Below are 27,837 nucleotides of genomic sequence, written 5' to 3' on the forward strand. Positions count from 1 at the left end.
GAAATAAATAAGCATTTAAAAAATGAAAAACCAAAAAGAGATACTTGATGTCTTACTGTCCCACTGTTGCGGATTTGTTTGATCATTTGGTTGAGGGTGGGTAGGTACATTTTCCCCCTTTGTAGTGCATAAGTCATCTGTTGGGTAATAATTCTGGACTGTTCTGCAACATCTTACCAATGATTTTTAGCATCCTTTGATGATCCAATTATTTTACTGGGGACCCTCTGTGTTTTTTCTAATTTATCTGTAATAAACCGCATTCTTTGTTGAAATAAACTGTCCAGTGCCTGTGAACTTGCATAATCTATGTAGTCTGTACCTGGTTCACAGTAGGTGCTTAATAATGGTATCCATGTAAAAACTCATCACCACAATCTCTTATGCACAAACGAACCTTCTTCAGGAATTAGGCCCCCAAGCTCTTCAAGCAGGAAGACGTGACTAAACTGACATCAGGTTATTTACAACTTCTATTCCACTTAGTGTGTCTTCCTCTCTCTATACGCTTTGAAACAGAAGTATCACGTGATGTGGAGCACCCACCAGCCCCTGCGGGGAATACCGCAGAACACCGGATATGGTATAATCGTTAAAAAAAAAAAAAAAAAAAAAAAAGTCCGGACTCCAACCATAGCCTAAGCCCTTTAAGTAAGGGACCGTGTGTGGATCGATATTAAAAATGCTTGAGTACAGTAGAAACGCTTGGTGAGGCGGTTGGTACAGTAAGAGGTCACATTTATTGAGCGCTACACGCGCAGGATCCACGCCATCCTCACGATGGCGCTGTGGTGCCTCGCCGAGGCTTCTAGCAGAGGGGGCCTGGGGAACCCAAGCTCCAACCCTTGCCTGTTACGTGACCCCCAAACAAGTGACTTGCAACGCGTGCATAGACCACCTAAGTCTGGGCCTCAGTTTCTCACGAGGGGCGTCTTTGGGGTCATGCATATACAGCTTTTAGCACAGTGCTTGCTGTGAGCGAGCTCTGGGGGAACTGGGACCAGCAATGGTTTGCTAGCGGGAGGAAGGCCTGGCGTTCCGAAGTCTGGCTCTAGGATGTCTCAGGTCAGTCCTTTGAGGTCCCTTGGGCGATCTAGGGCTATCGGAAGGAATGTGACTGCCCAGGAGGTCAAGACAGAAATGGTTCGTGGTCCCATCCTTGCTGCTACTGAACCTCGGATATTTCAGTGGTTTTCAGGGAAGGGGGCAGGTTTCCAAAGTGGGGGCACGCGGGCTGTCGTTGCCGCAGAGAAGTACGCGTGGCAGAGAGGTCCTCCTCAAGCACAAGCCGGGCTTCTGAGACTCTACGCTGGGGACGCAGTGTAAATGCGAGAGAATCCCTGGGGATAGGAACTTGATCCAATGTTTCAAAACCAGGCCCAGGGTCGGAGTCACAGCTAAGCCATTTACAGCACTGGCCAGATGGCGGGAGAGACGTTTTGAATGGCGGAGGCGGCTGTAGGCAAGGAGGCCGGAACGAGGAGGCAACAAGATTTGGGGGGGAGGAGGCAGCTGGAACCATTCCCGCGGCGGAGGCTCTTGGGGAGGTGGACCTCGCTGGGAGGAGGTGGCTGGGGGGGTGGGGGGGGGACCGGGACCCGGTATCAGATCGCCGGGCGCTTGGCAGCAGGGACGCGCGTGGTGTGTGTGTGTGTGGGGGGGGGGGGGGTTGTGTAAGCTCTCCAAGGGGCGGGCCCCCGGGTCCCGGAGCGCGGGGGCTGCGCGTCCTCCCCGCCCCGCCAGGCGGCAGCTGGGCCCTCCCCAGGCGCCTGCAGCCTCCCGGATCCCGCCCCTGCCTCGCTCCCGCCCGCCGCAGCCGCCCGCCCGCGGATCCCGGAGCCGCCGGCCCCCGCAGAGGACCGACTGCCCAGACTGCGGGTCCCGGGGCTCCCTGGGCGGGGCCGATCCCAGGGAGCCCCCCTGACTGCCTCCCAGAGCAGGGTGGGGAAAGGGATCTTAGCCCGCCGCCGCCTCCGAGCGGGCCGCCAGGTGAGCGTCGGGACGCAGGTCGGGACGGGTGTCCCGTCCCCACTCGCCCCCGGGGCGCCCGGGGAAGGACTAACGCCCCCAGGCCCTCGCGGGAGGGGCGGGTCCCCCCGGAGTCCTTGTTCCCCAGCGCCCCTTCTCCTGCCCTGCCCGGATCCTAGGCTGTCCCAGCCAACGTCCGCCCCTTTAAGTCCAGAGTCGCACGGACGCACGTTTGAAAGCCCCAGGTCGTGCGGAAAGGGCTTAAAACGGGTCCTCTGACGCCCACGCCTTCCACCCGGCTGCTCCTGGGCAGAGGCCACGGTGGAAGAAACTCCCCCTCCCCCCAAAACGTACCCGACCAACACGTGTACTCCGCAGCCGGCGAGAGGCCAGACCCCTTTTACCAGCTCTGGTTTTCTTCTGTTTCTTCTGGCTGGCAGCCCCTTCGCCAAATCGGTGAATCAGAAGGCTCAGAGCCCCGTTTCTCGATTTAGCAACTTGGGCACAGTTTGTTTTTAGCTGCGGCCGCTCCTCCCGATTTAAATTTTGTTCTTCTAAGTTAACTTTTGCAGTGTTCAGTAATATTTCTTAACGCTCCATATCTTGTTCTTTCAGTCTGGATCCTTCAAGTTTAGAGAGCATCTGTTAACTAGCAATTTTGAAAGGCTGCAATATTAGGCACCTACTTTTAAAATAAATACTTTTTTAAAGTGCCCCAGTACCACCCAAGAACAAAAGACAAATAAGGCAGACGAAGCTTTGCAGCAAAAACAGCCCCTTAAGCAGCAGACCCCGGCCCCACGGCCAGTTAAAATTATTTGTAATTAATCACACATTGCTCGCAGCTTCCCTATTGGCTGCTTTCATAACGTCAAAAAAAGTGTTTTAAACGTCTTTCTTGTTCTATGAAATATTGATAGGATCTGTTTGACTCCTCATTTTGTGAGGCCTGGCTGATGAATCTATTTTAATAATTTTTTTTTCTTTTAATTTTAGAGAGAGCGCGAGCAGGGGAGAGGGTCAGAGGGAGAGAGACAGAATCTTAAGCAGGCTCCGGGCTTACATAGGGCCCTGGGATCCTGACCTGAGCCGAAATCAAGAGTCCAGGGTTCAACCACCCAGCGCTCCTTCTTTAATAATATTTTGTAAGTTTATTTATTTATTTGAGAGAGAGAGAGAGAGAGAGAGCGCACACACGCGCGCGCGCGCACACACACACACACACACACATGCACGCGCGCAAGTGGGGGAGGGGCGGAGAGAGGGAGAGAGAACCCCAAACAGGCTCTGCAATGTCAGCGCAGAGCCCCACGCAGGGCTCAATTTCACCATCAGTGAAATCATGACCTGAGCCAATACCGAGAGTCCAGTGCTCAACCTACTGAGCCACCCAGGCGCCCCAATATTTTTTTAATAAAGTTTTTGTATTTATTTAAATACGAATTTTTTCATCCAATCAAGTTACAGATGTGATTCACAAATCAAATAGAAATGAGTCTGCCTTTTTATTTCCTATATATATGAAAGCAATATCTTTAAGAGCACGGAAAGGGGGAAGCAGTGTTTGATCTTTTTTATTTTATTGGGGGGGGCAGTATTTTATCTTTTACTTTTTAAAATATTTTTTAAGTTTATTAATATATTTTGAGAGAGAGAGAGAGAGAGAGCAGGGGAGGGGCAGAGAGAGAGGGATAGAGAGAATCCCAAGCAGGCTCCACACCATTAGCATGGAGCCCGATGTGTGGCTCAAACCCACAAACCACGAGATCGTGGCCTGAGCTGAGACCAAGAGTCAGGTTCAAAGCCCGGCTCTGCGCTTTTGTGTCAGGTGACCTTGGGTCCGTGGCTCCCCTTCTCCAAGGCTCAGTTTCCCCGGCTGAAAAATGGCGCCTCCCTCCTGGAGCTGTTCGTGAGGCTTCTGTGAGATTTGATAAAGCCCTTGCCACGGGCGGAGAGCAGTTACTGTGCGGTTAACCGTAGCTGGTAGTTTATGAAGGCTTTTTCTTTCTTTATTTTCTTGTTTCTTTTTTTAAATGTTTATTTTTGAGAGAGTGTGATCGGGGGAGGGGCAGAGAGAGAGAGCTGGGGACAGAGGATACGAAGCAGGCTCAGCTCTATTAGAGCAGAGCCCGATGCGGGGCTGGAACTCACCACCCGTGAGATCGTGACCAATGTGTGACTTACTCACCGGGATAGTCAAATCTCACCCCAGTGTGACTCAGCCCTGCCACCAAATGGGTCTGGGAAAGACTTCCGGTTTTCCAGGCTTTTGGATTTGGGGACTGGGGAGAGGAGATGGGGACCTGCACATTTCTCATTTTACGGAGAGGAAAATCCACTCAGAGAGGGAAGCCCGTTCCCCCAAGGTCATGAACAAGAGTTTGGGGTGGGGCTGGCCCAGGAGTGACTGACCATATAGAACCTGCGACACTCACCTTCCCCACAATGCCACTTTCTCTGCGGGCTGTCACCAGCAATTTCCGAAAGCAATGTCCCTTACTAGCCTGGTGATGCCTCCTCGCCCAGAAATATCACTGCTGCCTCCTGGGAATGAGATGATGCACAGAAAGAATTTTCCAGAGTGCCTTACCCAAAGAAAGCACTTGGCAAATGTGAATTATAATTTGCGCAAAGATGCAGTGAGACTGTTTCCTTCCTGGGTTCAATAACATCAGTGGTGTTTATTGATAGCATTAATATTTTTTAAATGGCGAATTATAACATCCATACAGAGAAGTATATAAAACAGATGAACAGCTTAACAAATAATTGTAAAATATGGAACCAGGGCCCAGGTCAGCAGCAAGAAGCTTCCCTGTGGGCACCTGGTTAATAGCCCTCTCCCTCCCCACAGGGGAAACCAGCGCCCTGACTTTTACGATACTCACGTTCCTATTTTGCTCTTTTTATTTTTTTTGTTTTTTTTATGTTTATTTTTTTTTATTTTTGAGAGAGAGAAACACACACAGAATCCGAAGCAGGCTCCAGGCTCTGAGCTGTCAGCACACAGCCGGACGCAGGGCTTGAACTCGCGAACCGTGCGATCATGACCTGAGCCGAAGCCGGATGCTCAACCGACGGAGCCACCCAGGCGCCCCTATTTTGTTCTTCTTTATATGGTTTTAGTACCCACGTGTGGATATTAACGACACTTTATTAGTTTAGCCTGTTTGCGAACTTTCTAAGAGTAGCACCATGGGTGGGAGTATATAGTTTATCATCCAAGCAGGAAACTTTAGAAGTAGTGGAGGTCTGGAATTACCCGAATTACCCTGGGGACCATATGTGTCGTAGACCAGGGCTGCCCCGCGCAATTCAAGCTGCCCGGGTGTCCCAGGACTCAACGTTCTAGGTGCCTTGCCGCCGTTCTGTGACTACCTTAATTTACTCCTACATCCTCCAGTGGATGGATGGGTCATTTCCAGACCGGAGCTGTTAGAGACAATCGTGTCATGAACATTCTAGTGTGTGTTTCCCGGCTCTGGGGTCAAATGGCGGGGTCCTGGGGCAGGCACACATTTTCAACTTCAGTAAAAAATGCCCATCTAGGGCGCCTAGGTGGCTCAGCCGGTTGAGCGTCCTACTCTTGATTTCGGCTCGGGTCATGATCTCGCGGTTTGTGAGTTTGAACTCCACCATCGGGCTCTGAGCTGACAGTGTGGAGTCTGCTTTAAGGGCACCTGCGCGGTTCAGTTGGTTTTGGCTCAGGTGGGGTTGAGCCCTGTGGCAGGCGGAGCCTGCTTGGGATTCTCTCTTCCTCTCTCTCTGCCCCTCCCCTGCTCTCCCTTGCGCGCTCTCTCTCAAAATAAATAAATAAATATTGAAAAAAAACTCATAAAAACATAATTGTACTTTTTAAAGATTAGTCGCTATTGACCTTTGTAACTTCAAATGTTATGCTTCACTTCTTTTTCTTGTTCTGGCAACTTTTGAGTCCCGTAACGTGAAGCAGGTGAGCCAAGCATCTTGGTTTCCCCTCCTCCCGCCTTAGTTTCCCATCTTTTGTTACTTGTACATTTATTTTCACAGTGTCAAGGTTGATAACATCTACAGTCTGTTCTGTTACCATATTTAAGTCTTAGATGCTTTCACTGTAGAGTTTCCAGGGTTTTCCCGACAGCTTCAGTGAGGTGTAATTTACATACCATAAAAGTCAGCCCTCTAAAGTGTGCAGTTCAGTGATTTTTTAGTGAATTTACAGAGTCGTGCAGCTATCACCAGTTTTAGAGCATTTCTGTCACCTCCAAAATATCCCCCGTGCCTATTTGTGGTCACTTCCCCGTTCCCCAGCCCAGCCCCAGGCAACGACTAATCTTTCTGTAACTTTAGATATGTCCTTTGGGGACATTTCATGTAAATATATCATACAGTATGTGGGGTTTGTGTGTGTGTGTGTGTGTGTGTGTGTGTGTGTCTGGCTTTTTTCACTTAGCATGCTGTTTGGGGGTTCATTCATATCGTAGTGTGTACCCATTCTTGGTTCTTCGTGCTGCCGATCAGTGTGCCATTGTGCGGATAGACCCCGTTTTGTTATCCATTCACCAGCGGACGGACGTTCGGATCGTTTCCAAATAGATAATGTTGCTGTGAACGTTTGCAATCAAGCCTGTGCGTGGACACGTGTTTTTATGTCTCGTGGGCAGGTAGCCTCGTGGTAGAATTGCTGTGTTTCGTGGAAAGTTTATGCTGAGCTGTTTTTGTTAATGTTCACCTTTCAAAGAAACTGCCTGTTTTCCCAAGTGGCTGTCCCATTTCACGTTCCCATCAGCAACATGCGGGGGTTCCAGTTTCTCCGGGTACTGGCCAATCTTTTGAACAGTAGCCATTCCGGTGGGCCTGACATGGTGTCTCATCGTGATTTTAATTTGGATTTCCTTAATGACTAATGATGTTGAGCATCTTTTCATGTGCTCGTTAGTCATACACATATCGTCTTTGGTGAAATGTCTCCTCAAATTTTGTGTCTATTTTTAAAGTGGTTTGTTTGTCACACTGTTGAATTTTAAGTGTTCTTTCTATATTCTGGATACGAGTCCTTTATCAGATACATGATTTGCAGACATATTCTGCCAATCTATAGCTTGTCTTTTCATTTTCTCACTGGTGTCTTTTAAGTGCAAAAGTTTTAAATTTTGAAGATGTTTAATTCATCCATTTTTCCCTTATACGAATCACACGTTTGGTGTCGTAGCTACGAAGTCTTTGCTTGACCCAAGATCATTAGAGTTTTCTCCTATTTTCTTCTAAAAATTTTTATGGTGGTAACTCTTACATTCAGGTGTATGGTTTATTTTGAGTTGATATTTGTGTGTGGTATGAGGTAAAGGCCTAAACTCATCTTTTTGCATGTAGATTTCCCATCACCGTTTGTTGAGAAGACAGTCTTTATGCTAAGAGACCAGATCTTAAATGTTCTCACCACAAAAAAGAAACGATAATTAAGTGACATGATTGGAGGTGCTAGCTAATGCTACAGTGGTAATCATCTTGCAATACATAAATGTATCAAATCAACACATACACCTTAAATTTACACAATGTTATATGTGAGGTGTATATATATATTTATATGTATATACTCAGATATATATATATACATATACATACATGTGTGTACATATATATATATATATATATATTTTTTTTTTTTTTAAGAAGAATGCCCCTATTTTAGTAAGAATGTCTCTAGCCTCCAGGTCAAATTGATTCTTTTTTCTTGCATATTGTCAAATTGACATAACATGGATACAGTTTAGTGTATGTATTTGAACCATGATTTTCTGAAGCAGTTTTTTGTTTTTCCTGCAGTTTGTCAGAGCTTTAATTTTTCCCTTTTTTTTCTGAGATTTTTTTTTTTTAAGTGTATTTACTTATTCTGAGAGAGACAGAGGTAGTGCAAACAAGGGAGGGGCAGACAGAGAGGGAGACAGAAAATCCCAAGCAGACTGCACTGCCTGTGCAGGGCCCAATGCAGGGCTCGAACCCATGAAACCACGAGATCATAACCTGAGCCAAAACCAAGAGTCGGATGCTCAACAGACTGAGCCACCCAGGAGCCTCTAGGATTTTATATTTTTAAGTTTTTCCAAGCGATCTCTGCAGAAGAACGTGGAGCTCAAACTCAAAACCATGAGATCAAGTCACATGCTCCACTGACTGAGCCAGCCGGGTGCCCCTTTAATTTTTCCCTTTTGAGAGAGGTATTTTCTGGGTTCTAACTCATCCAATCTACTTTTGGAGAATTTTTTTTCTTCTAGAAAACACTCTTCCTTTTATAATATCCTGTTCTTACTGTGTTTTGAGTATCTTCTCTAATCTAAACGTACCCAGGGCAAATGTACCAATTTGCAGGGCCCAATGCAAAATGCGTGTATGGGCCCCTTGTTTAGAAAGGATTGAGAATTTCTGGGGCGCCTGGGTGGCTCAGTTGGTTAAGCGTCTGACTCCTGGTTTCGGCTCAGGTCATGATCTCGCGGTTCGTGGGTTCGAGTCCCGCATCGGGCTCTGTGCCATCGGGCATGGAGTCTGCTTGGGATTCTGTCTCCCTCTCTCTCTGCCCCTCCCCTGCTCTCTCTCTCTCTCTCTCTCTTTCAAAAATAAATAAACATTAAAAAATGATTGAGAATTTCTAGTTGGCAAGAGCAGAACATTACAATAAGCATGGAGCCCCTCAGATAAAGGACCACATGTGACTGTGCAGGTCACATCCCCATGAAGCCTAAAGCCGGCCTTCTCTACCATTTTCCTTATCATGTTCGTTTGGCCCTCTGAATTGTTCTCTTTCCCCTGGGGTCAGTTTGCTACAGTTCTGCCCTTTTACCTCAATACTTCTGTTTCCGGCTGCTAGTTTCTTGAGGCATCTGGTGAGCCTTCCTCGTCCAATCACATTTTCAGACAAACAAGGGGCCGGGTGGCTTTTTAAAAGTAACTCAGGGGCGCCTGGGTGGCTCAGTTGGTTAAGTGTCAGACTTCAACCCAGGTCATGATGTCACAGTCTGTGAGTTCGAGCCCCATGTCTGGCTCTGTGCTGACAGCTCGGAGCCCCGGAGCCTGCTTCGGATTCTGTGTCTCCCTCTCTCTCTGCCCCTCGCCGACTTGCGCTCTGTCTCTCAAAAATAAATAAACATTAAAATTTTTTTTTTAAATCAAAGTAGCTGGTATGATGGGGCTGGCTCAGTCGGTACAGCACATGACTCTTGATCTCGGGGTCATGAATTCGAGCCCCACGTTGGGTGTAGAGATTACTTAAAAATAAAAATCTTAAAAAACAAGTAACTGTTTTGAAATTTGGGGCTGTTATAAATATAGTCCTGCTTTCCCACTGGCTTTTTAGTCTAGTTGAAGGGATGACTGAGAACTGTGTTTGGGGACAGCACTTGGTGTTAGGAGGGAGAAGCCAGTCTTTGCTGGGAGCTCACTCCCAGAGGCTTCATGCAGTTGCTTTATTTCTTTTTTTAACGTTTATTTATTTTCGAGGGAGAGGGAGAGACAGAGCGTGAGCAGGGGAGGGACAGGCAGAGAGAAAGAGAGGGAGACAGAATCTGAAACAGGCTCCGGGCTCCAAGCTGTCAGCACAGGACCCGATGCGGGGCTCGAACTCACGAGCTGTGAGATCCTGACCTGAGCCGAAGTCGGAGGCTTAACCACTCAACCGACTGAGCCACTCAGGCGCCTGGAGAGATCTTTTAAAGTAGAAGTGAGCAGTCGCCACTGAGGTCTCTCCAGCACATCCAGTCTGCCAATCATCACGTATTTGAATAAGGCCTTTCCAGACCATTCCGTCCAACCGAGCTGGCTTAGAACAGAAGAACCACCTTGCTGACATTTAGTGAAAAATAGGAGCGCCTGGGTGGCTCAGCCTGTTAAGCGTCCGACTCTTGGTTTTAGCTCAGGTTGCGATTGATGGGGTTTTGGGGGTATGGGTGGTGGTCATGGGCTCCGGCCAAGAAAGAATTCTTGAAGACGTCTTTGGTGCAAAAAGGTGATTTTATGAAAGCCCAGGGACAAGATCCGTGGGCAGGAAGAGCTGCCTTCATGCAGTTTCTTTAGAGAACAGTCCTCCAGTATGGTTTTGTGTTTCCCGTGGATGAACGTTGGGCAGCCGGAGACCTGTGTGGCGAAGCATGTGGGGAGCAGGAGAGGGAGTGGGGAGCCCATAGGCGCAGTCATTGCGAAGACGGGCCGACCCCTGTCCTCACTCTGCTCTCTCACTCTCCACCTGCACACCTACCCCAGCCTGGCCCCCCTCGACCCCGGGCTCTGGGTCCAAAGCCTCTTGAGGTTAGGGTTAGCCTCCTTGAGGCTCCATTGTGCCCACTTTGAGTTTGACCCTGGCCCCTACACTTGGGTCTGCTTTCTGTCTTTCTGGAAAATAGTGGCATTCCTTTTTTGTGGATGGGCTCCCTCCTGTTTACTTTGCTTTTGCATTTCTTTGCCGTCCATAGAGAGGACGCCCTTTGAGAGGGAGATCAGGCTGCCCAGATTCCAATCCCCGGTCCACGTCTGACTGCTGTGTGACCTTATGGGAGTCATTTTGCCTCTCCAGGCCTCAGTTTCCTCCTGGTGTGATCAATTGGGATAATACAGAAGTCACCACAAATGGCCACACCCATTCAGTTCCTGGGTCTGCAGATCTGTCTTTTATCTGGCCCATACGGTGCCTTAACTTTTTTCTAATGCATTGCTAACCTTTAAAAACTGGGTGACTTCACATGAAAACTGGGGTTTCCAGTTTCTTTTGAACAAACTGGAAGATGTGGCCAAAGCCGGCCAACCTTCCTACTTGGCGGTAAAGGAGCCAGAGTGAGTACAGATTGGCACAGACTTCAGGCTGGCTGTACCTTCTGGTTTGCCAATCACCACCGCTCCGTTTCCTCCTACCCAGCGGCCTCGTTTAAGATACTGCCCATCTCAGGGGCGCCTGGGTGGCTCAGTCGGTTGAGCGTCCGGCTTCGGCTCAGGTCATGATCTCATGGTTTGTGAGTTCGAGCCCCGCGTCGGGCTCTGTGCTGACAGCTCGGAGCCTGGAGCCTGTTTCAGATTCTGTGTCTCCCTCTCTCTCTGCTCCTCCCCTGCTCATGCGCTCGCTCTCTCTCTCTCTCTCTCAAAAATAAATAAACATTAAAGAAAAATTTTTTAAAAAGGATACTGCCCGTCTGGGAGTTAAGCGTCCTATTCTTGCTTTCAGCTCAGGAAAAGATCTCCCAGCTTGTGAGTTCGAGCCCCACTTTGGCTTCGTGCTCATGGGGCACAACCTGTTTGGGATTCTCTCTCTCTCCCTCTCCCTTTCTCTCTGCCCCTCCCTCGCTCCCTGTACCTCAAAATAAATAAACTTTAAAAAAAGGAAAAGGATACTGCCTGTCTGTTGGAGGCATTTGAACTTGGTTTTCCTGGGATACCGTTTCCAGGGCATCTAGCACAGGATCAGGCACATAGGACTGTTACTGTTAAGAGGCCAGCCAGGGGCAGCAGTGTGAGTGGGGGCCCAAAGCCAGCCCTTGCTCTCATTGCCAGGCCAGGCTACCCCAGGGTTGGATTCACCCGGAAGGGATGGCTTTTTTTTAAAGCTTTATTATTATTTCTTTTAGTATTTTTAAAGTTTATTTATTTATTTTGAGAGAGAGAGAGAGAGCGAGCACATGTTGGGGAGGGGCAGAGAGAGAGAAAGAGAGAGAGAATCCCAAGCAGGCTCTGCAATATCAGTGCAGAACCCCATGGGGGACTTGAACCCATGAACCTCGAGATCATGACCTGAGCCAAAGTCGGCTGCTTAACCGACTGAGCCAAGATTTTCTTTTTCTTTTCTTTTCTTTTCTTTTCTTTTCTTTTCTTTTCTTTTCTTTTTTTTTCAAGGCATCCCTTCCAGGGGTGCCTGGGTGGCTTGGTCAGTTGAGCATGTGACTTTGGTTCAGGTCATGGTCTTGAGGTTTGTGAGTTCAAGCCCCACATCAGGCTCTGTGCTCACAGCTCGGAGCCTGGAGCCTGCTTCGGATTCTGTGTCTCCCTCTCTCTCTGCCCCTCCCCTGCTCACACTCTATTTCTCTCAAAAATAAATAAGCATTAAAAAAAATGTGTTTTTTAAATAAAAAGGCATCCTTTCTGGACGGCTCAGTTGGTTAAGCATCTGACTTTGGTTCAGGTCATGATCTCACAGTTCGTGGGTTTGAGCCCCGCTTCTGGCTCTGTGCTGACAGCTTGGAGCCTGGAGCCTGCTGCAGATTCTGTGTCTCCTTCTCTCTCTGTCCCTCCCCCACTTGCTCTCTCTCTCTCAAAAATAAACACTAAAAAAATCTTTTTTGAAATCAACCCAAAGACTGATAAAAGCTAGCATAGGCCCTGATTATCAGCAGCTCGTCTGACTTCTTGAAAGGGAAGCCACATCGAATCTTCGAACCTGCATGTAATTCTTAAGAGCCAAGAATTCTGATCTCGGCTTATTGAGAAACAACATCAGCACTATGGTTCAAGAGCAAAGACTTAAAATTAATAAGGGAGGATGTCAGGTAGAGGAAACTCCCCCGAGGGCACGAAAAACAAGCCATTCTGTCAAAAATTAAAAAGACGATTGACAACACCTGGTCCTGGCAACTGCAACTGGACTGAGAACACGTCGTTGAAGGGACTGAGAACGGCCCATTGTTGCCGAGAAAACCTATTGGGTGTTTTCTTGTAAAGTGAAATATACACTTACTGTATGATCCGGGAATGTCCCTCCTAGGTATTTACTCATGAAAAATGAACATGTATGTCCATACAAACACTCGTACCTGAATGTTCATTGCAGCTTTATTCATAACAGCCCCAAACGGGAAAGAGCCCGATGTCCCATCATGGTGAGTGGATAAACAGATTGTGGTTTATCTGCTCGATGGAATACTCCTCAGCGATAAAAAAGGATCCAAGTACCGATTGACGCATGCAACAACGTGGGCGGATCACAGAGACGTTATCCTGAAGGAAAGCAGACACAGGGGAACATACTGGATGTATCAGCCAGAGTCCAATCAGGAGACAGAAACCAGGCAGTAAATTGAAGGGAGAACGTTTAATTGAAGGGAGAATTATTCATTATAGCAGGGAAAATAGCTACTAAGAAATGAAGAGAATGCTAAAGAATATAGAAATAGCAGAGATCAGGAACAGTACCACCTCTGTGATCCAAGACTGAAAGCTTGAGGGCGCCTGGGTGGCGCAGTCGGTTAAGCCTCTGGCTTCTGCTCAGGTCATGGTCTGGCGGTCCACAAGTTGGAGCCCGGCATCAGGCTCTCTGCTGTCAGCACGGAGCCGGCCTCAGATCTTCTCTCTCAGTCCTCCCCCCACTTGCACGCTCTCTCTCAAAAATAAACATTAAAAAAAAAAAAAAGACTGAGAGCTTGAGAAAGATGACAGTCCCAGACCCTGATCTCATTCGAGTCCTCTTGGAGGAGGCTCACAAAGGGCATAGGAGCCGCCCCCCCCCCCCCCCCCCCGCCCCGGTCGTGCTGCACCTTGAACTTGATGGAAAGGCCCCCCTCTGGAACTTGCCAGAAGTCTGTCCAGCGGGATGCTGGGGAAGGCAGTTCGCAAGGAAGTGGGGCGCTCGAGGCAATAGGAAACCGCCTGAGGGGGGGGCGCCAGGGGACGGCGCTGGCCGCGGGGTGCTGGCAGGCACGGGAGAAGCTTGCACGCTGCAAGTGCCTGAGAAGCTGCCCTGGGGCGACGAAGCTGGAAGGAAAGGAAAAAAAAAAAAAAAAAAAAAAAGCCTTCTTCCTGTCATGTTCCTCTGGCGCCCTCTACTGGGGAAATTCAACCTGTCAGCCGGCACAGAAAAGTTTAAATGGCCAAACTCCAGTTTGGCCAAGGGGAACTATGAGGCAGTATATGCCTCTGTGGATTCGCCTTGGGGAGAGGGTACACAGGGGAGGGGAGTGGGCACATGTGGAGCTCCCTGCCCCCTCTGAGCTCTGCCAACTCCCCACAGCACCCGCGCTGAACGGGTATGTTATATGATTCCATTTGTATGGGATTCTAGGAAAGAATGTTAAGCATCTGATCATGAGGTCATGATCTCGTGGTTTGTGGGCTCGAGCCCCGCTTGGGGTGAGCCCCGCTTCTCTCTCTCTCTCTCTTCTCTCTCTCTCTCTCTCTCTCTGCCCCTCAGTCACTTGTGCCCTCTCTCTTCTTCTCACAATAATGCTAAAATGCTAAAAATTTTAGCCTGGGTGGCTCATCGGTTGAGCGCCTGACTCTTGACTTCAGCTTGGGTCATGATCTCGCAGTTTGTGGGTTCGAGCCCCAGGTCAGGCTCCAAGCTGGTGGTGTGGAACCTGCTTGGGATTCTGTCTCCCTCTCTTTCTGCTCCTCCCCTACTTGCTCTCCATCTCTCTCAAAATAAATAAAAATTGAAAAAATTAAATAATCTTTAAAAATGATGCTAAAATTAATAAAGGTAAAATCAATACAAATTCAGTAATAAAATTAATGAAGGATGAACATCCTATAAAATGAAGACCCCTTAATGAAGTCTTGAAGACTTCATTTCAAGTTTCAAGACTCATGAGTCTTGAAAATGAAATTCTAGGAGCTCCCGGGTGGCTTAGTCAGTTAAGCGTCCAACTTCGGCTCAGGTCATGATCTCACAGTTCTTGAGTTCGAGCCCCACATCGGGCTCTGTGTTATCAGCACAGAGCCCCGTTCGGATCCTCTGTCTACCTCCCTCTCTCTGCCCCCCTCCCCCCGCCCGGTGTGCGCGCTTTCTTTCTCTCTCTCTCTCAAAAATAAACATTTATGGAAAAGAAAGAAAGAAAACGAAATTGTATTATTTGGCCTTTGGCAAAAGTAGGCTCTAGCTGGAGAGACCGTATGGAGATAGACAAGAGCCTGCCAAGCCCCAGCTGTTCGAGTCTCCCCATCCCAGGCGCCAGGCAGGGGACTGAATAAGCCCTCAGATGACCCAGCCGCACCCCTGCCGGATGACAACTGCACTCCAGCCCCCGAGAACTGCCGACCTGCGCCCAGGCAACTCCCAGAGCCAGAAAAAAAAAAAATCATAAAATAATGGTTATTGTGAGTGGACTCCGGCAAACGAACCATGTCAATGGTGTCATCACTGAGTCATGGAGGTATTTTGGGGCAATATTTTCCAGTCACTATAAAAAGGCCACTGGCCCCAAACAATTTGAGGAACTGCTGAGGAGAGAGATAAGCGAGCTTACTAGTTTCCAGGGACGCCTTCGCTTTAAATAGTCCCATATTTTGTTTGGCAAGTCCGGGGAGAGCTTCTCTGACATCTTTTTGTCCCTTTCCGTGGACTGCCATCTCTGCTTATTGTTAGTGTTTCTCCTAAACCTTTTACAGAAAAGACTCAAGCTGTACAGCCTGATGAATATTTAACACACACATATAGCCAGGCCTCGGGTCAGGAAACGGAAACAAAATCCTTTCTAAATGAGTACATCTCTGCCTGCTTAGAATTTCTTTTTAATATATATGTATTTTCGGGGCGCCTGAGTGGCTCAGTCAGTTGAGCGTCTGACTTCGGCTCAGGTCACGATCTCACGGTTCGTGAGTTCGAGCCCCGCGTCGGGCTCTGTGCTGACAGCTCAGAGCCTGGAGTCTGCTTCGGATTCTGTGTCTCATTCTCTCTCTGCCCTTACCCCTCTTGTGCTCTCTCTCTGCGTCTCAAAAAATAAAAAATGTAAAAAAAAAGAAAAAAGCATATATGTATTTTTAAGTTTATTTATTTATTTTGAGAAAGAACGCACAAGCAGGTGAGGGGCGGAGAGAAGGAGACAGAATTCTGCGCCATCGGCACAGAGCCCTATGCGGGGCTTGAACTCACGAGCCCTGAGATCATGACCTGTGCTGAGATCAAGAGTCGGATGCTCAACCGACTGAGCCACCCAGGTGCCCCTGCCCAGTTAGAATTTTTAATGCTGCCTGAAATTCTCTTAGCAGAGATTTTTTTTTCTTAAGATTTTATTTTCAGGTAATCTCTACACCCAACGCGGGGCTCAAACTCACGACCTCGAGATCAAGAGTCACAGGCTCCACCGAAGGAGCCAGCCAGGCGCCCCAATGGCAGAGAATTTGTTGTTGCCGTTCAGCACATGTGGTCACCATGAAGTGAGCCATCGTGTCATCGACCACAATCTCAAGGTGCAAAAGACTCCGGATGGTTAAATAAAATGAAATAAAGGTATCACACCAACAAAAATACCTATCGTCAGAATAGCTAAAACGTGGAAGCGGCCCATGTCCAACAGCCGATGAATGGATCAACAAAATGGAATATTAAGCAGCTTTAAAAAGGAAGGGACTTCTGGGACGCCTGGGTGGCTCAGTCGGTTAAGCATCCAACTCTTGATTTTGGCTCAGGTCATGATCTCAGGGTCGTGGGATCAAGCCTCGAGTCGGGCTCCACGCTAGGCATGGAGCCTGCTGGAGACTCTCTCTGCCCCTGCCCCACTCTCTCATCAAATTTTTTTAAAAAGGAAAGGAATTCTGATTTATGCTACAACACGAATGAACCTTGAGGACATTACGCTAAGTGAACAGGCCAATCACAAACCGGTGCTGTATGATTATTCCTCTTACGTGAGTTACTTAGAGTGGTCGAAATCATACAGACGAAAAGGACAGTGGTTAGCGGGGGCAAGAGGGAAGGGAGTGGTGGGGAATTACTGTTTTACAAGGTGAAAAGTCTTTTGGAGATGGATGCCAGGGATGGTGACACGTTAATATATCTAATATCACTGAATTGTACACTTAAAAAGGGTTATGATGCTAAACTTTATGTTACATGGATTTTACCACCAAAAAGAAAACGATGGAGAAAAAGAATTAGCCCTGTAAACAGGCAACAAATATAAATAAAGTAGATTTCTGAATTAAAAAATAATAATACGCTAGTCAGTACTTAAAAACAGCATTGTTCAAAAACAAAAAATCAAGGGCACCTGGGTGGCTCAGCCGGTTAAGGGTCGACTCTTGATTTTGTGAGTTCAAGCCCCGCATTGGGCTCTGCGCTGTCTGCAGGCTGACAGCCTGCTTGGCATTCTCCCTCTCTCTCTGCCCCTTCCCTGCTTGTCCTGCCTCTGTCTCTCTCAACATAAATCAGTAAACTTAAAACAAAAAAATCAAAGAAACCAAAAACACATGCTATTCCCGAATTACGTTCCCTAGGCTCAAAGGAGATAAATACGTTTCATAGGCAAGGAAGTGGGTAGTCGGGATTGGAACCCAGATAGGTCTGTGTCTGCACTCAGGGTGCCCGCTGTTTCTTACCGGGCGGGGGCTCTTTTTGGCTTTGGGGGCAGGACAGTTCTTTGTGGAAGGTACCCATCCCACACAGTGCAGGTCACTGAGCCTTGTCCCATTTAGTTAGTGCTGCATAACAGACTACTGAAAACATAGTGACCTAAAACAATAACCTTTATTTCACGGCTCTGGGGGTTGGCTGGGCTCAGCTAAGCTGTTCTTAGAGGCTCACACGCAGTGCCGTCTGACAGTGACTGGGGTTGGGTCACCTGAAGGCTTATTCGCCCCTGTGTCTAGCCCCCGGGACGTGACTCAAACAGCTGGGGCTCCCCAGACTTTTCTCCGCCTGAATTCACGGGGTCTCTCCAGTGCGATGACTTCAGGGCAGCCAGACTTAAGCAATGACTCGGGCAGGGGTGTTCTGGAGCCGGCTTGTGAGAGCAAGACTGTGGGCAGCTCTCCAGCCCCACAGTTCGGGGACTTCATGTTGGTAGCTTGCGATGAGCGGCGGCAGGTGCATTTACCCAGACGTCAGTAAATGCTATGGACCCAGACTCTTTGTCTCCTCCTTGTTAACCATGTAGCCCGCACACCCACTGGAGTCAGGGCTCCCAAGGCACCTGTCCCAAGAGAGCCAGGCAGTGACCTGTATCTTTTACGACCCCGCCTTGGAAATCCCTTAGCGATGTCACATCTGTGGTGCTCTGAAAGTTGAAGCAGTCACAGAGGTCTGCCCGTGTCAAGGGGAGGGGTGTGGACTCTTAATGGAGGGCAGTCGAGTCCCAGAAAAGTATGTGACGTAGGATATGTTACTATAGCCATCGTGGTCTGCGGAGCGTCACGGGTCCTGGAAACTGCCTCCCAGTAGCATCCCCTGGTCGCTGTGCCGGCCAGTAAAATAACCACACCCCTCCCCCCCCCCCAACATACGCAGCCCCAAACACTCTGACAGCAGGGCATTGTTGTGCCTTACATGTCCCATACTGGCTCAGCCAGTAGTTGGCATTCAGCCGTGTGGACATTATGGCCATAAGGCTCCTTATGGCCCTTTAAGCAATTTGTTTTGTTTTTAAATGTTTATTTATTTAGTTTTGAGAGAGTGCCCACGTGCACACACACACACACACACACACGGGGGAGGGGCGGAGAGCGAGGGAGTCACAGAATCCAAAGCAGGTTCCAGGCTCTGAGATGTCAGCACAGAGTCTGGCACAGGGCTCGAACCCACAAACTGAGATCATGACCTGAGCTGAAGTCCGACGCTTATCCGACTGAGCCATCCAGGCGCCCCCCACCCCCGCCCCAGACAAGCATTTTGTATACTCAGGGCTACTAAGGTACATCACTTGAAGGTCCTTGCTCCTTGGCAAAGTCTGCCTGCACTCATCTTGTGAGGAGGCCACCCCAGCTCCAGAGGTCCCTTGTTCGCCAGTGTCCAGCACATTCTTTTTTTTTTTTTTTTTTTTTTTTTTTTTGATCAGCACATTCTTAAGGAGAGCCAAGCCAGGAAACCACACTCTGATGAGTTTCACGTCCATGACAGGCAAATTGGTAAGCTTGGTATTAAATTGTTGCTAATTATTAATGCAACTAAGAACCACTTGGGGAAAAGCACACCCTGTCTCTTGAAGCCTGTCTTATAACCAATCACCGAATCAGGGTGAAGGGGGTTATCAGGACCCATGTGGGTGGATCACTAGCCCGTGGCAGGCTTCTTAGCAAAACCTTAATCAACTTATTTAAAAATAATAACGGCTGCCACGAGTTGAGCACCTCCCGACGTTAGACAACATAACAACATAACAAGCATTAGATCGTTGGAGCCTGTTAACCCGGGGCAACCTCCTGTGATCGGTTTGCCCATTACGCAAGATGATGGGATTCAGTGAGATGACCTAGCTTAAATGCGTAGCACAGTCACTTAATACAGGCCCAATAAATGTCACCAGATGAAAAAACCATAGCTAAATGGCTATTCGTCATTCTTTTATGATGGGTAATAATAATAGCAACTAACATAATTTGGCGTTCAATATTAATTTAATGTCACTCGTTTCTGAGACACCAGCGGTTTTTCTTAAGTGCTTTACAAACATGAACCCGTTTCGTCTTTACAACAATCCTGTGCAGTAGGTACTGTTAACATCCTCGTGCTCAGAGAAGGAAACGGCACTAAGAGGTTGAGTGATGTGACCTTGGTCACATAACCACCTAGCGGCAGAGCCAGAACTTGAACCCAGGCTGGCCAGGATCCAGCCACAAGGTGTTCATCGCTAGGCAGTTCTGCCCCGATGGAGAAAATCCAATGAGTTTCTCACTAGGTCTTGAGCTCCATCACTGAGTTCTTGCTAAATAAAGGTGTTTCACCTTGCCATGCCTCAGTTTCCTCATCTGTGGAGTGGGTTTCTGATGTGATGATTCATTTGTTCATTCCGTGAACATCTGTTCATTGGACACTTACTATGTGTCAGGCACTGGTGTGGACGGTGTGGTGTGTAATATACAAAAGAAACAATAACTCTTCCTCATGGTGATTATAATGCAGTTCGGGAGACAGGCAATAAAGAAAGTAAAGTAGATTATATATACTTGTGCGTGTGGTGTGTTAAAAGGTGATAAGAGCTAGAGGTATAAAATAAGGACAAAGGAAGGGGGAGTAGGTGGTGGTCGGGAGGCCCTGAAATTGTAAACAAGGCGGCCAAGGATGGTCTCATGGAGAAATTGACATTTGAGCAAAGACTTGAAGTCTGGAGGTGAGCCTAGAAATCTTCTGGATCCGGGTGGCAGGAACAGCCCATGCGAAGGGCCTGGGATGTGGGGGCTGGTGTCGCTGGGCAGAGGGGGTAAGGGGGAGATGAGGGCAAGGAGGTGATGGGGGCAGACTGTGTGGGAGCTTGTGGGCCACAGTGAGGACTCTGCCTTTATTCTGAGTGAGGTGGAGCCCGAGTGGGGGGGGGGGGGGCGGGCTCTGAGCAGGACAGGGACAGGACCTGACTCAGGTGCTCACCCCGACCTGGCTACTAGTGAGGAACAGACACCTGGGGAAAGAAGCAGGGAGACAGTGATGAGCCAGGTGGGAAGTGTACGAATGGACAAGATCCCCAAGGGAGTGAGTGGAGGTTCAAATACCAGTCCCTGACGTTGCCAGATCAGAGGGAGGATGGACAGTCAAGGAGACTCAGCAGGAGCCACCAGGCAAACTCGGAGGGGTCCAGAGGTTGTGGGGCTTGGAGCCAAGTGAAGAGGGAATAACCCTTGGTGGCAAGTGCTGCTCAACAGGTCCAGCAAGGTGAGGACTGAACTCTGACTTTGATTTAGCACCGAGGGGGTCACTGGTGACCTTGGCATGTCAGGGGGGCGAAGCCTGATGAGACAAGATTTAAGAGAGAACAGAAGTAGAAAATATGGAGGCAGAGCCTGGAGACAGCTTTTTTGAGAAGTTTTACCGCAAAGAGGGGTGCCTGGGTGATTGAGTCGGTTAAGCATCCTACTTCAGCTCAGGTCATGATCTCACGGTCCGTGGGTTCGAGGCCCATGTCGGGCTCTGTGCAGATGGCTCGGAGCATGGAGCCTGCTTCAGATTCTGTGTCTCCTTCTCTCTCTCTGCCCCTCCCCTGCTCATGCTCTGTCTTTCTCTCCGTCTCTCAAAAATAAATGTTAAAAAAAATTTTTAAAGAAAAACATTTAAAAATTAAATTTAAAAAAAAGAGAGAGAGAGAGAGGAGCAAAGAAATGGGGCCAGAGCTGAAAGGGGAGGTGAAGTGAAGAGAGGGTTTGTTTTCAGACGAGAGGGATGACTGTGTGTGGACTGCTGAGAATGATCCAGTGCGAAGGGGGAATCCAAGGCGTGGCAGAGAGTGAGGAGAACTTGAGACTGAGGCCTGGAGTGATCGGGAGGGGTGGGAGCAGGCTGAGACGGGGGGGGGGGGGGGGGGGGGGGGGGGGGCGGGGGCTGACGTTTGCAGGGCAATCAGAGGGGAAAGCACAGAGGCCACGGGGCAGGTAGCTGGTAGATTGGGTGATGGGTACCTGTGAAAGTTCACTTCTCATTGCTTGTATTTTTTTCTGCAAAATAAGAAAGCAAGGGGAAAGTGAAGAGGTGGAAGGCAGGGTGTGATAAGCTAGGCTAGCGCTGGGGGAGAAGGTGCGAAATAGTTATGTATAGAGAGGAGGAGCCTGTGGATAAGAGAAATGGTCTCTGCTTGCCGGGCTGGGCGGGCAGTGTGGTTCAAGTTCACAACCTTGAAGTGAGACCAGCCAGTGGAGTTGTGTGTTCTTTGGCGACCTTAAAGTGGGTAGGCAGGGGGCTGATTGAACCAAGGTCACGTGTGGGAGGAAGCCAGAGGCCAGGATGTATGCAAAGAATGTTTTTAATGAGTATCTAAGCAGTTTAAACTGGATAAGGAAGACACGAGGACTTGGGGGGGGGGGGGTGGTGAGGGGCAGTGAAAAGGAGGTAGACACAAAGGATGGGGGAATCACAGTGGGCTGGAAGGATTGTGGGGGTCTAGGGCACTGGAAGGAAAGAGCTGGAGAGAGAAAGGGTGATGGTTGGCAAGGAGATTGAGGTCTTGAGAAGAATCTGTGGTTATTGAGACAAGGTCTAGGTGTGACCATAGAAGGGAGGGACTGAGAAGAGAGCAGGTCAGAGAACAGAGACGCCGGTGGCCCAAGGAAGGATCATGTACCTGGATGTGGAAATGACCTAGGGATGTTGAGAAGAGCAGCGTGAGTGGCAGTGAGCCTGAAACTGAAGTCATGAAGTGAGTAGTGATCTGGGTCAGCAGATGATGCACAAGGCGGCCTAATGAACCGCCTATTCTGATGACACCAGAATCATAGCTGGGGAGTTTCAGGGGAGGATGGAAGAATGGTCTGGAAGTAGCACCAAGGAGCAAGATTCACCCATTTGGAAGGGCCACAGGAGAGCTGGGTTTTGGTGAGAGCAAGATGACAAGAACGTTCAGCGAAGAGAGCGAGGAAATGGGTTTTGCTGAAGACAGTTCAGAAGTTCCAAAGGCCCGAGGAGTTGGGAGCCGGCTGGGCGATGGGGGTGGAGATGGTTTCCTCCTCGGTGGGTTTTTCTGTGTGTTCGTGGTCATACAGCCTGACTCAAGTGAACCGGCCAGACATGGAAGCCGTGGTGAGCAGTAGTGGGGGTCATGGTCAGACCAGGGGTATTTTGCTCGAGGGGGAAAGGTGGGAAACCGATCGCCCCAGAGCCAATGAACGGTCAGGAAATAGGTACCCGGTTTTCACGGCCCTAGCAGTCCCCTGGTCCTCCACCGGAGCTGGTGGGGTCATGGTCAAGCTGCAGGGACCTTGCGTCCTGGGAGAGATGAAGGGAGGCCAAACTGCCCTGACCTGCTGACCCCTCTCAACCCGCAGGATTCCGGCGGCCTGAGATGGGCGCCCGGCCTTCGCGGCGGCGGCTGCCCGCGGACCAGCCCATAGCCTTGGACGCGCTGCCCCCGGAGCTGCTCGTGCAGGTGCTGAGCCACGTGCCGCCGCGCGCATTAGTGACGCGCTGCCGCGCAGTGTGCCGCGCCTGGCGCGACGTGGTGGACGGGCCCACCGTGTGGCTGCTGCAGCTAGCCCGCGACCGCAGCGCCGAGGGCCGCGCACTCTACGCCGTGGCCCAGCGTTGCCCGCCCAACAACGAGGACGAGGAGTTCCCGCTCTGCGCCCTGGCGCGTTACTGCCTGCGCGCACCCCTCGGCCGCAACCTCATCTTCAACTCCTGCGGAGAGCGTGCGTGCCGGGGGCGGAGCCAGGGGCGGGGCCGGAGAGACCGGAGTGTTGTGTGGGGTGGAGGGGCCGGGCGAGTATTAGTGGGCGTGGTCAGGATAATGAGGCAGGGCGGGGCCGGGCAGGCAGCCAGGGGGCGTGGCCGAGGGAAGAGGAGACTGGGAAACAGGCCGGGGGCGAGGGAAAGAGATGGACCGGGGCGGGGGGGAGGGGGCAGGTGCTGTGGACAGTGAAGGGAGACGAACTGGATGGGCGAGAAAGCTGGATGAGCCAAGAGTCGGGCCCTGGCAGGAATGACACGTGCTTGAACTGTAGACACAGTGGGCGGGGTTAAGGGGGGAGGAGCCGGGGAGGACTCGGGGAAAGCCAATTGGGTGGCTGGCGGGGGCGGAGCTTGCATGGAAATATGAAGCCGCATTGAGAGCCTGTGGGGAGGGGGAACTGAGCGAGTGGGCGGGCCCAAGGTAGGGGGAGCCAGGAGGTTGCTGTAAGAGGGGATGGGACCTTGATGGCAAGAGCCCGCAGTCAGGGAGAAGCCCAAGTGGGTAAATGAAGTAGATGAAGGGAGACAGAACTGGAGGCGGGGCCGAGTGGGGCTGAGGACGAGTTGAGTGGAAGGACAGGGCTGAATGACGCGGTGGCAGGGTGGGAACAGGAATGCCCGCGTCTGGGAGGCGGGGCCAGAGTGGAAGAAACCGGGGGCGGAGCGCAGGAGGGAGGAGTCGATGGGCGGGGCAAGCTGAGCTGTGGCGGGCGGTCGGCTGGGCGAGCGGCAGGTGAATTCCTCGTCTTCAAGGTCGTTGTATCCCACAGAGGGCTTCAGAGGCTGGGAGGTGGAGCACGGCGGGAATGGCTGGGCCGTGGAAAAGAACCTAACACTGGTGCCGGGGGCTCCTTCCCAGACCTGCTTCGTGACTTCTTTCCAGTGAGTGGCCCCTGATCCCTGGGGCAAGGGCCCTGAGTTGGGAAGGGGACCCTACCTACATCCTCTCTTTCCCTCATTGATTTACTCAGTCAAATATTTGTTGAGGGCCTGCCAGTACCAGGCCCTGTTTTATATGCCAGAGAGATACCAGGAAAATTCAGAAATGCGGTGGGGGAGACATTAAACACATAAAACAGTGAAATAATAATGACAACAAAACGACAAACATTTGCATATAACTCTTTGAATCCTGGCAACAGCCCTGTGACACAGATAGTATGATTATCTCCACTTTATAACAGGCACAAAACGTTGCCAACATCTAGTAAATGGCGGAGCTGAGATCTGGGCCCAGGTGGTCTGGCTCCAGAGCTTCGGATGGTGATAAGTTCTATGAAGACATCAGAGCAGTTGACTGGTTGATTCTCTCTCTTCTCCTACCTCTTACCCATTTTCCTTGTTCCCTCCCCGCATATTCAACCATTCTCATGTGGCACCATCCAGCTCGCTAGTAGTTGCCAGTATATTGGGCATGAAGTGAGGTCTCATTGACGTTTTAATTTGCATGTTTTGATTTACTAATAATTAAGCATCTCTCCAAGTGCTTGTTAGCCTTTTGGAATCCCTCTTTTGGAAATTGCCCATTCATCTTTTCTATTAGGGTTGATGTCTTATTCCTGTTATACGAGAATTCCTCGTATATTTTAGCCCCTTGTCCGTCCTGGCCATCTACTATGTGTATCAGCTGTGTCCCTGGTGTTCTTGGTTGTTATTTTCACGCATCAAATGCATCGCTTTTTTGCTTTGGAATGTGTTTTTGAAATTTTGTGTAAAAAAAAAACAGTCCCTACCCAACAGTATTCTCTCATAGTCTCTTCTAGTAGCCTCATAGTTTTATCTTTCACATTTAGATCTTTAATCCACCTCTGAATACGGCGTGCCGCCTCTATCGCTAACGAAGTTGCCAAATATACCTAGGTCTGTCCCCGAGCACTCTGTTCTCTTCCACTACGCTATTTCTATTATGACGGCATGTTCAAATTAGGGGGGGGGGGACTGTTTACAAAGGGGTAGGCAGACCACAGGGGAGACTGCGTGAACCTTAGGCTAGTAACAGTGAGGGGAAGGGGCATTACCAGCCCTGGGCCTGACAAAGGTAAGGGGAGGACGCAGCTCCTAAACCTGAGACAGAGAAGGCTGTGAGGAGAGGGTCCCCTGGGGCTGTATCCTTTCATGAAGAGACATAGCAGTCCCATGGTGATCCATTGGGAGGGAGCCAGGAGGCCACATAACCTGATTTTACTCTCCTCTCTCCCTTCCCTCCTGCTAGAGCTTCCCATCTGGGAGGTGGGACCCATCTGGGACCCAACAGGAAGGGGAGAGTAAGGGAGACCAGTCCACACAGGCAGTACACCCTCAGACTTGGGCCTCCACACTTTAGGAGACTCCAGGATTGCCTGCTCAATGTTGAGCATCCATTTGTACTCCTGTCGCAGTCCCCACAAATGTTAGGGACATACAGGTCAGCCTGTATCCGGAGCCTAGAGCCTGGTGAAGAATGGTGGAGGGGATGTGAGAGGCCAATGGGATTGCCCAGCCCATCATATATCTTGTCTAGTAGAGCAAACCCCAAGGGAGGCTTCTTGGAGGAGGTGATTTCTGGGCTGTGACTTTCTGCCTCATCCCTACACCATCTCCTCTTTCCAGATGGTGCTTCAAGAGGCAGCTTGTGGACTTGGTGATGGAGGGGGTGTGGCAGGAGCTGCTGGACAGTGCCCAGATTGAGATCTGTGTGGCCGACTGGTGAGGAAAGAATGGCAACCTGCCCCAAGCGTCACCCGTGGTGGCAGCAGTCGCGCAGAAGGGGTTCACCTGGGCCCCCATCAACGCCCCGGGCTGGCCACTGCTACTGTGCTCCTGTAGTGAGGCTGGGGGGGGGGGGAAGGAAGTGATGCTCTCACAGTTGCAGAGGCAGGGAGGGGCAGGGTTTTGATGAGCCCAGAGCCCCCACTCTGCACTCTTCCCTGTCCCCCATCAGCAGGCCTCAGGGTTGTTGACATGAGGGCTATTGGCTGGTGCCCCATCTCGCCCACTCCTCCCTCATCGCCCACACTCAGTATGGACCCTAAGGGTTTGTGGACACCCAAGGCCCCAGGAAGGTTTGGAGCACTGTGCCCTGAGAACTGAGACTCAGGGGGCAGAGTTGGGATGGAGGCACTGGTTCCAGAGCACTCAGGCTCTTCCTTCAAGCTCTCACTCCTCCATCAAAGTCTGGCTTCTTCCCTGGGGCTCTGGCTCCTCCCCAGAAATACCCAGGCTTCTCCTCCTCTGGGGGCGGTGGTTCCTCCCAGACACACCCAGACACACACACACACACACACACACACACACACACCACAAAGCCTCTAGAATCCACCCCAGGGGCACCCAGGCTCTTCCCCGCAAATTCCCAGGACTTGATCTCTCCATGTGAAGGGTGGGTGTGTGCGACCCTCACCCAAGTGCAGGGAGGCTTAGTCCTCAGCCTCCCTCTCCCCGCCCCAGAGACCGGGTGGGTGGCGGGGACATCAAGGCTCACCACGACCTGGCAGGTGGGGTGCCCGCGAGAACTGTGGCTGCATCTACCGGCTCCGGGTCCGCCTCCTGGACGTGTACGAACACGAAGTGGTCAAGTTCTCGGCCTCCCCCAACCCGGTCCTTCAGTGGACTGAGAGAGGCTGCCGACAGGTGGGTCCAGACTGCCTTGTGCCAGGCACAAGAGGCCACATCCTGTAGGAGTGCAGTTATATCAAATGTCCAGAATAAGCAAATCCCTACAGAGAGAAAGCAGACAGACTAGCGATCGCCAAGGCTAGGGGAAGGGAGGGATTGGAAGTGACAGCTAACGGATATGAGGCTTCTTCCTGGGCTGATGGAAATGTTCCAGAATTAGATAGTGGTGATAGTTACATAACATTGTGAATATAGGTAAAAGCCACTAAATTGTGCAGTTTAAATGGTGCATTTGTTAGGTGAATATTATCTCCGTAAAGAAGTTTTGCAAAGGATAAGAAGCGCCAGAAGCCAAAGTTCTTCCGTGGCCCACAAGGCCCCACGTGATCTGCCCCTTACCTCGCTGACCCATCTCCTGTTCTCTCATTTGCTCCAGATACACTTCTACCCCAGGGCCTTTGCACTGACCGTTCCTCTGTTCCAAACACTCTTTGTCTCTGTCCTAATCCCCACATGGCTCTCTCCCCTCCTTCGGGTTTCTGCTCTAGTGTTGCCTTAGTGATGCCTTTGCTCACTCACTTTACAACCCCACCCTCCTGCATACCTTACCCTCTGCCTCTTACCCCCAGCTGTCTTCAGGGTCTGAGTCCCCGACTAGACTGTCAGGTTCACCAGGTTGTTCTTCGCTGCTGTAGCCCCAGCACCTAGAGCAGGGCCTGGTACCTACTTGATCCTTGGGGAGTGCCTGTTGAGGTGGAGGAAGACAGGGCCCCACAGCTCCTCAACCTCCCGCTCTCCTTCCCCATACAGGTGTCTCACGTCTTCACCAACTTTGGCAAGGGCATCCGATACGTGTCTTTCGAGCAGTATGGGAGGGACACGCGTTCCTGGGTAGGGCACTACGGCGCCCTCGTGACCCACTCCAGTGTGAGGGTCAGGGTCCGCCTGTCCTAGCCGACCAGCCTGAGCCAGCCTTCCAGAGTGTACTGCCATCTGCCAGACATCATCAAAGACGGCTTTGCAGTCGGGAGCCGGATGCCTGTGGACAGTGAGGGTCCCATGTGGCCCATTCCTGGCACACCTCCAGTGAACCCCACTTGCTGCTGCTTCAGCATGGAATCACACATGCTGTGCAAGAAACCAGGGATCTAGGGCGCCTGGGTGGCTCAGTAGGTTGAGTGTCTGCCTCTTGATCTCAGCTCAAGACGTGACCTCGTGGTTTGTGAGATCGAGCCCCGTGTCGGGTT

General features: G+C 50.4%; 1 protein-coding gene and 1 long non-coding RNA gene across 4 annotated transcripts; one reads left to right on the plus strand and one right to left on the minus strand.

Annotated features, from left to right (window-relative positions):
- The first annotated feature begins 1,863 nt into the window (after positions 1-1,863).
- On the plus strand, positions 1,864-27,811 carry FBXO17 (F-box protein 17). Of its 2 annotated transcripts, none has more exons than XM_042969968.1 (6): positions 1,864-1,989; positions 22,594-22,956; positions 23,767-23,878; positions 25,586-25,681; positions 26,470-26,605; positions 27,401-27,811. In XM_042969968.1, the coding sequence occupies exons 2-6, from the start codon at positions 22,611-22,613 to the stop codon at positions 27,542-27,544; spliced, it is 834 nt and encodes a 277-aa protein (XP_042825902.1). In that variant the 5' UTR covers positions 1,864-1,989; positions 22,594-22,610; the 3' UTR covers positions 27,545-27,811. The 2 variants fall into 2 exon arrangements, with proteins under 2 accessions (XP_042825902.1, XP_042825903.1); XM_042969969.1 differs by lacking the exon at positions 1,864-1,989 and adding an exon at positions 3,086-3,113.
- On the minus strand, positions 12,736-13,374 carry LOC122234225. Of its 2 annotated transcripts, none has more exons than XR_006212019.1 (2): positions 13,117-13,374; positions 12,736-12,918 (listed from the first exon to the last, which is right to left on the minus strand). It is a non-coding gene; the product is annotated as an uncharacterized LOC122234225 (long non-coding RNA). The 2 variants fall into 2 exon arrangements; XR_006212018.1 differs by having other exon boundaries at positions 13,114-13,374.
- Positions 27,812-27,837: the final 26 nt, after the last annotated feature.

Source organism: Panthera tigris, chromosome E2, assembly GCF_018350195.1.
Source record: "Panthera tigris isolate Pti1 chromosome E2, P.tigris_Pti1_mat1.1, whole genome shotgun sequence".
Lineage (NCBI taxonomy): Eukaryota > Metazoa > Chordata > Mammalia > Carnivora > Felidae > Panthera > Panthera tigris.

Coding starts and splice junctions, on each gene's coding strand:
- FBXO17 (XM_042969968.1), top strand. CDS start 22,611: ATGGGCGCCCGGCCTTCGCGGCGGCGGCTGCCCGCGGACCAGCCCATA. Junction 23,879..25,585: donor TGCTTCGTGACTTCTTTCCA/GTGAGTGGCCCC, acceptor TCCTCTTTCCAG/ATGGTGCTTCAAGAGGCAGC. Junction 26,606..27,400: donor CTGAGAGAGGCTGCCGACAG/GTGGGTCCAGAC, acceptor TTCCCCATACAG/GTGTCTCACGTCTTCACCAA.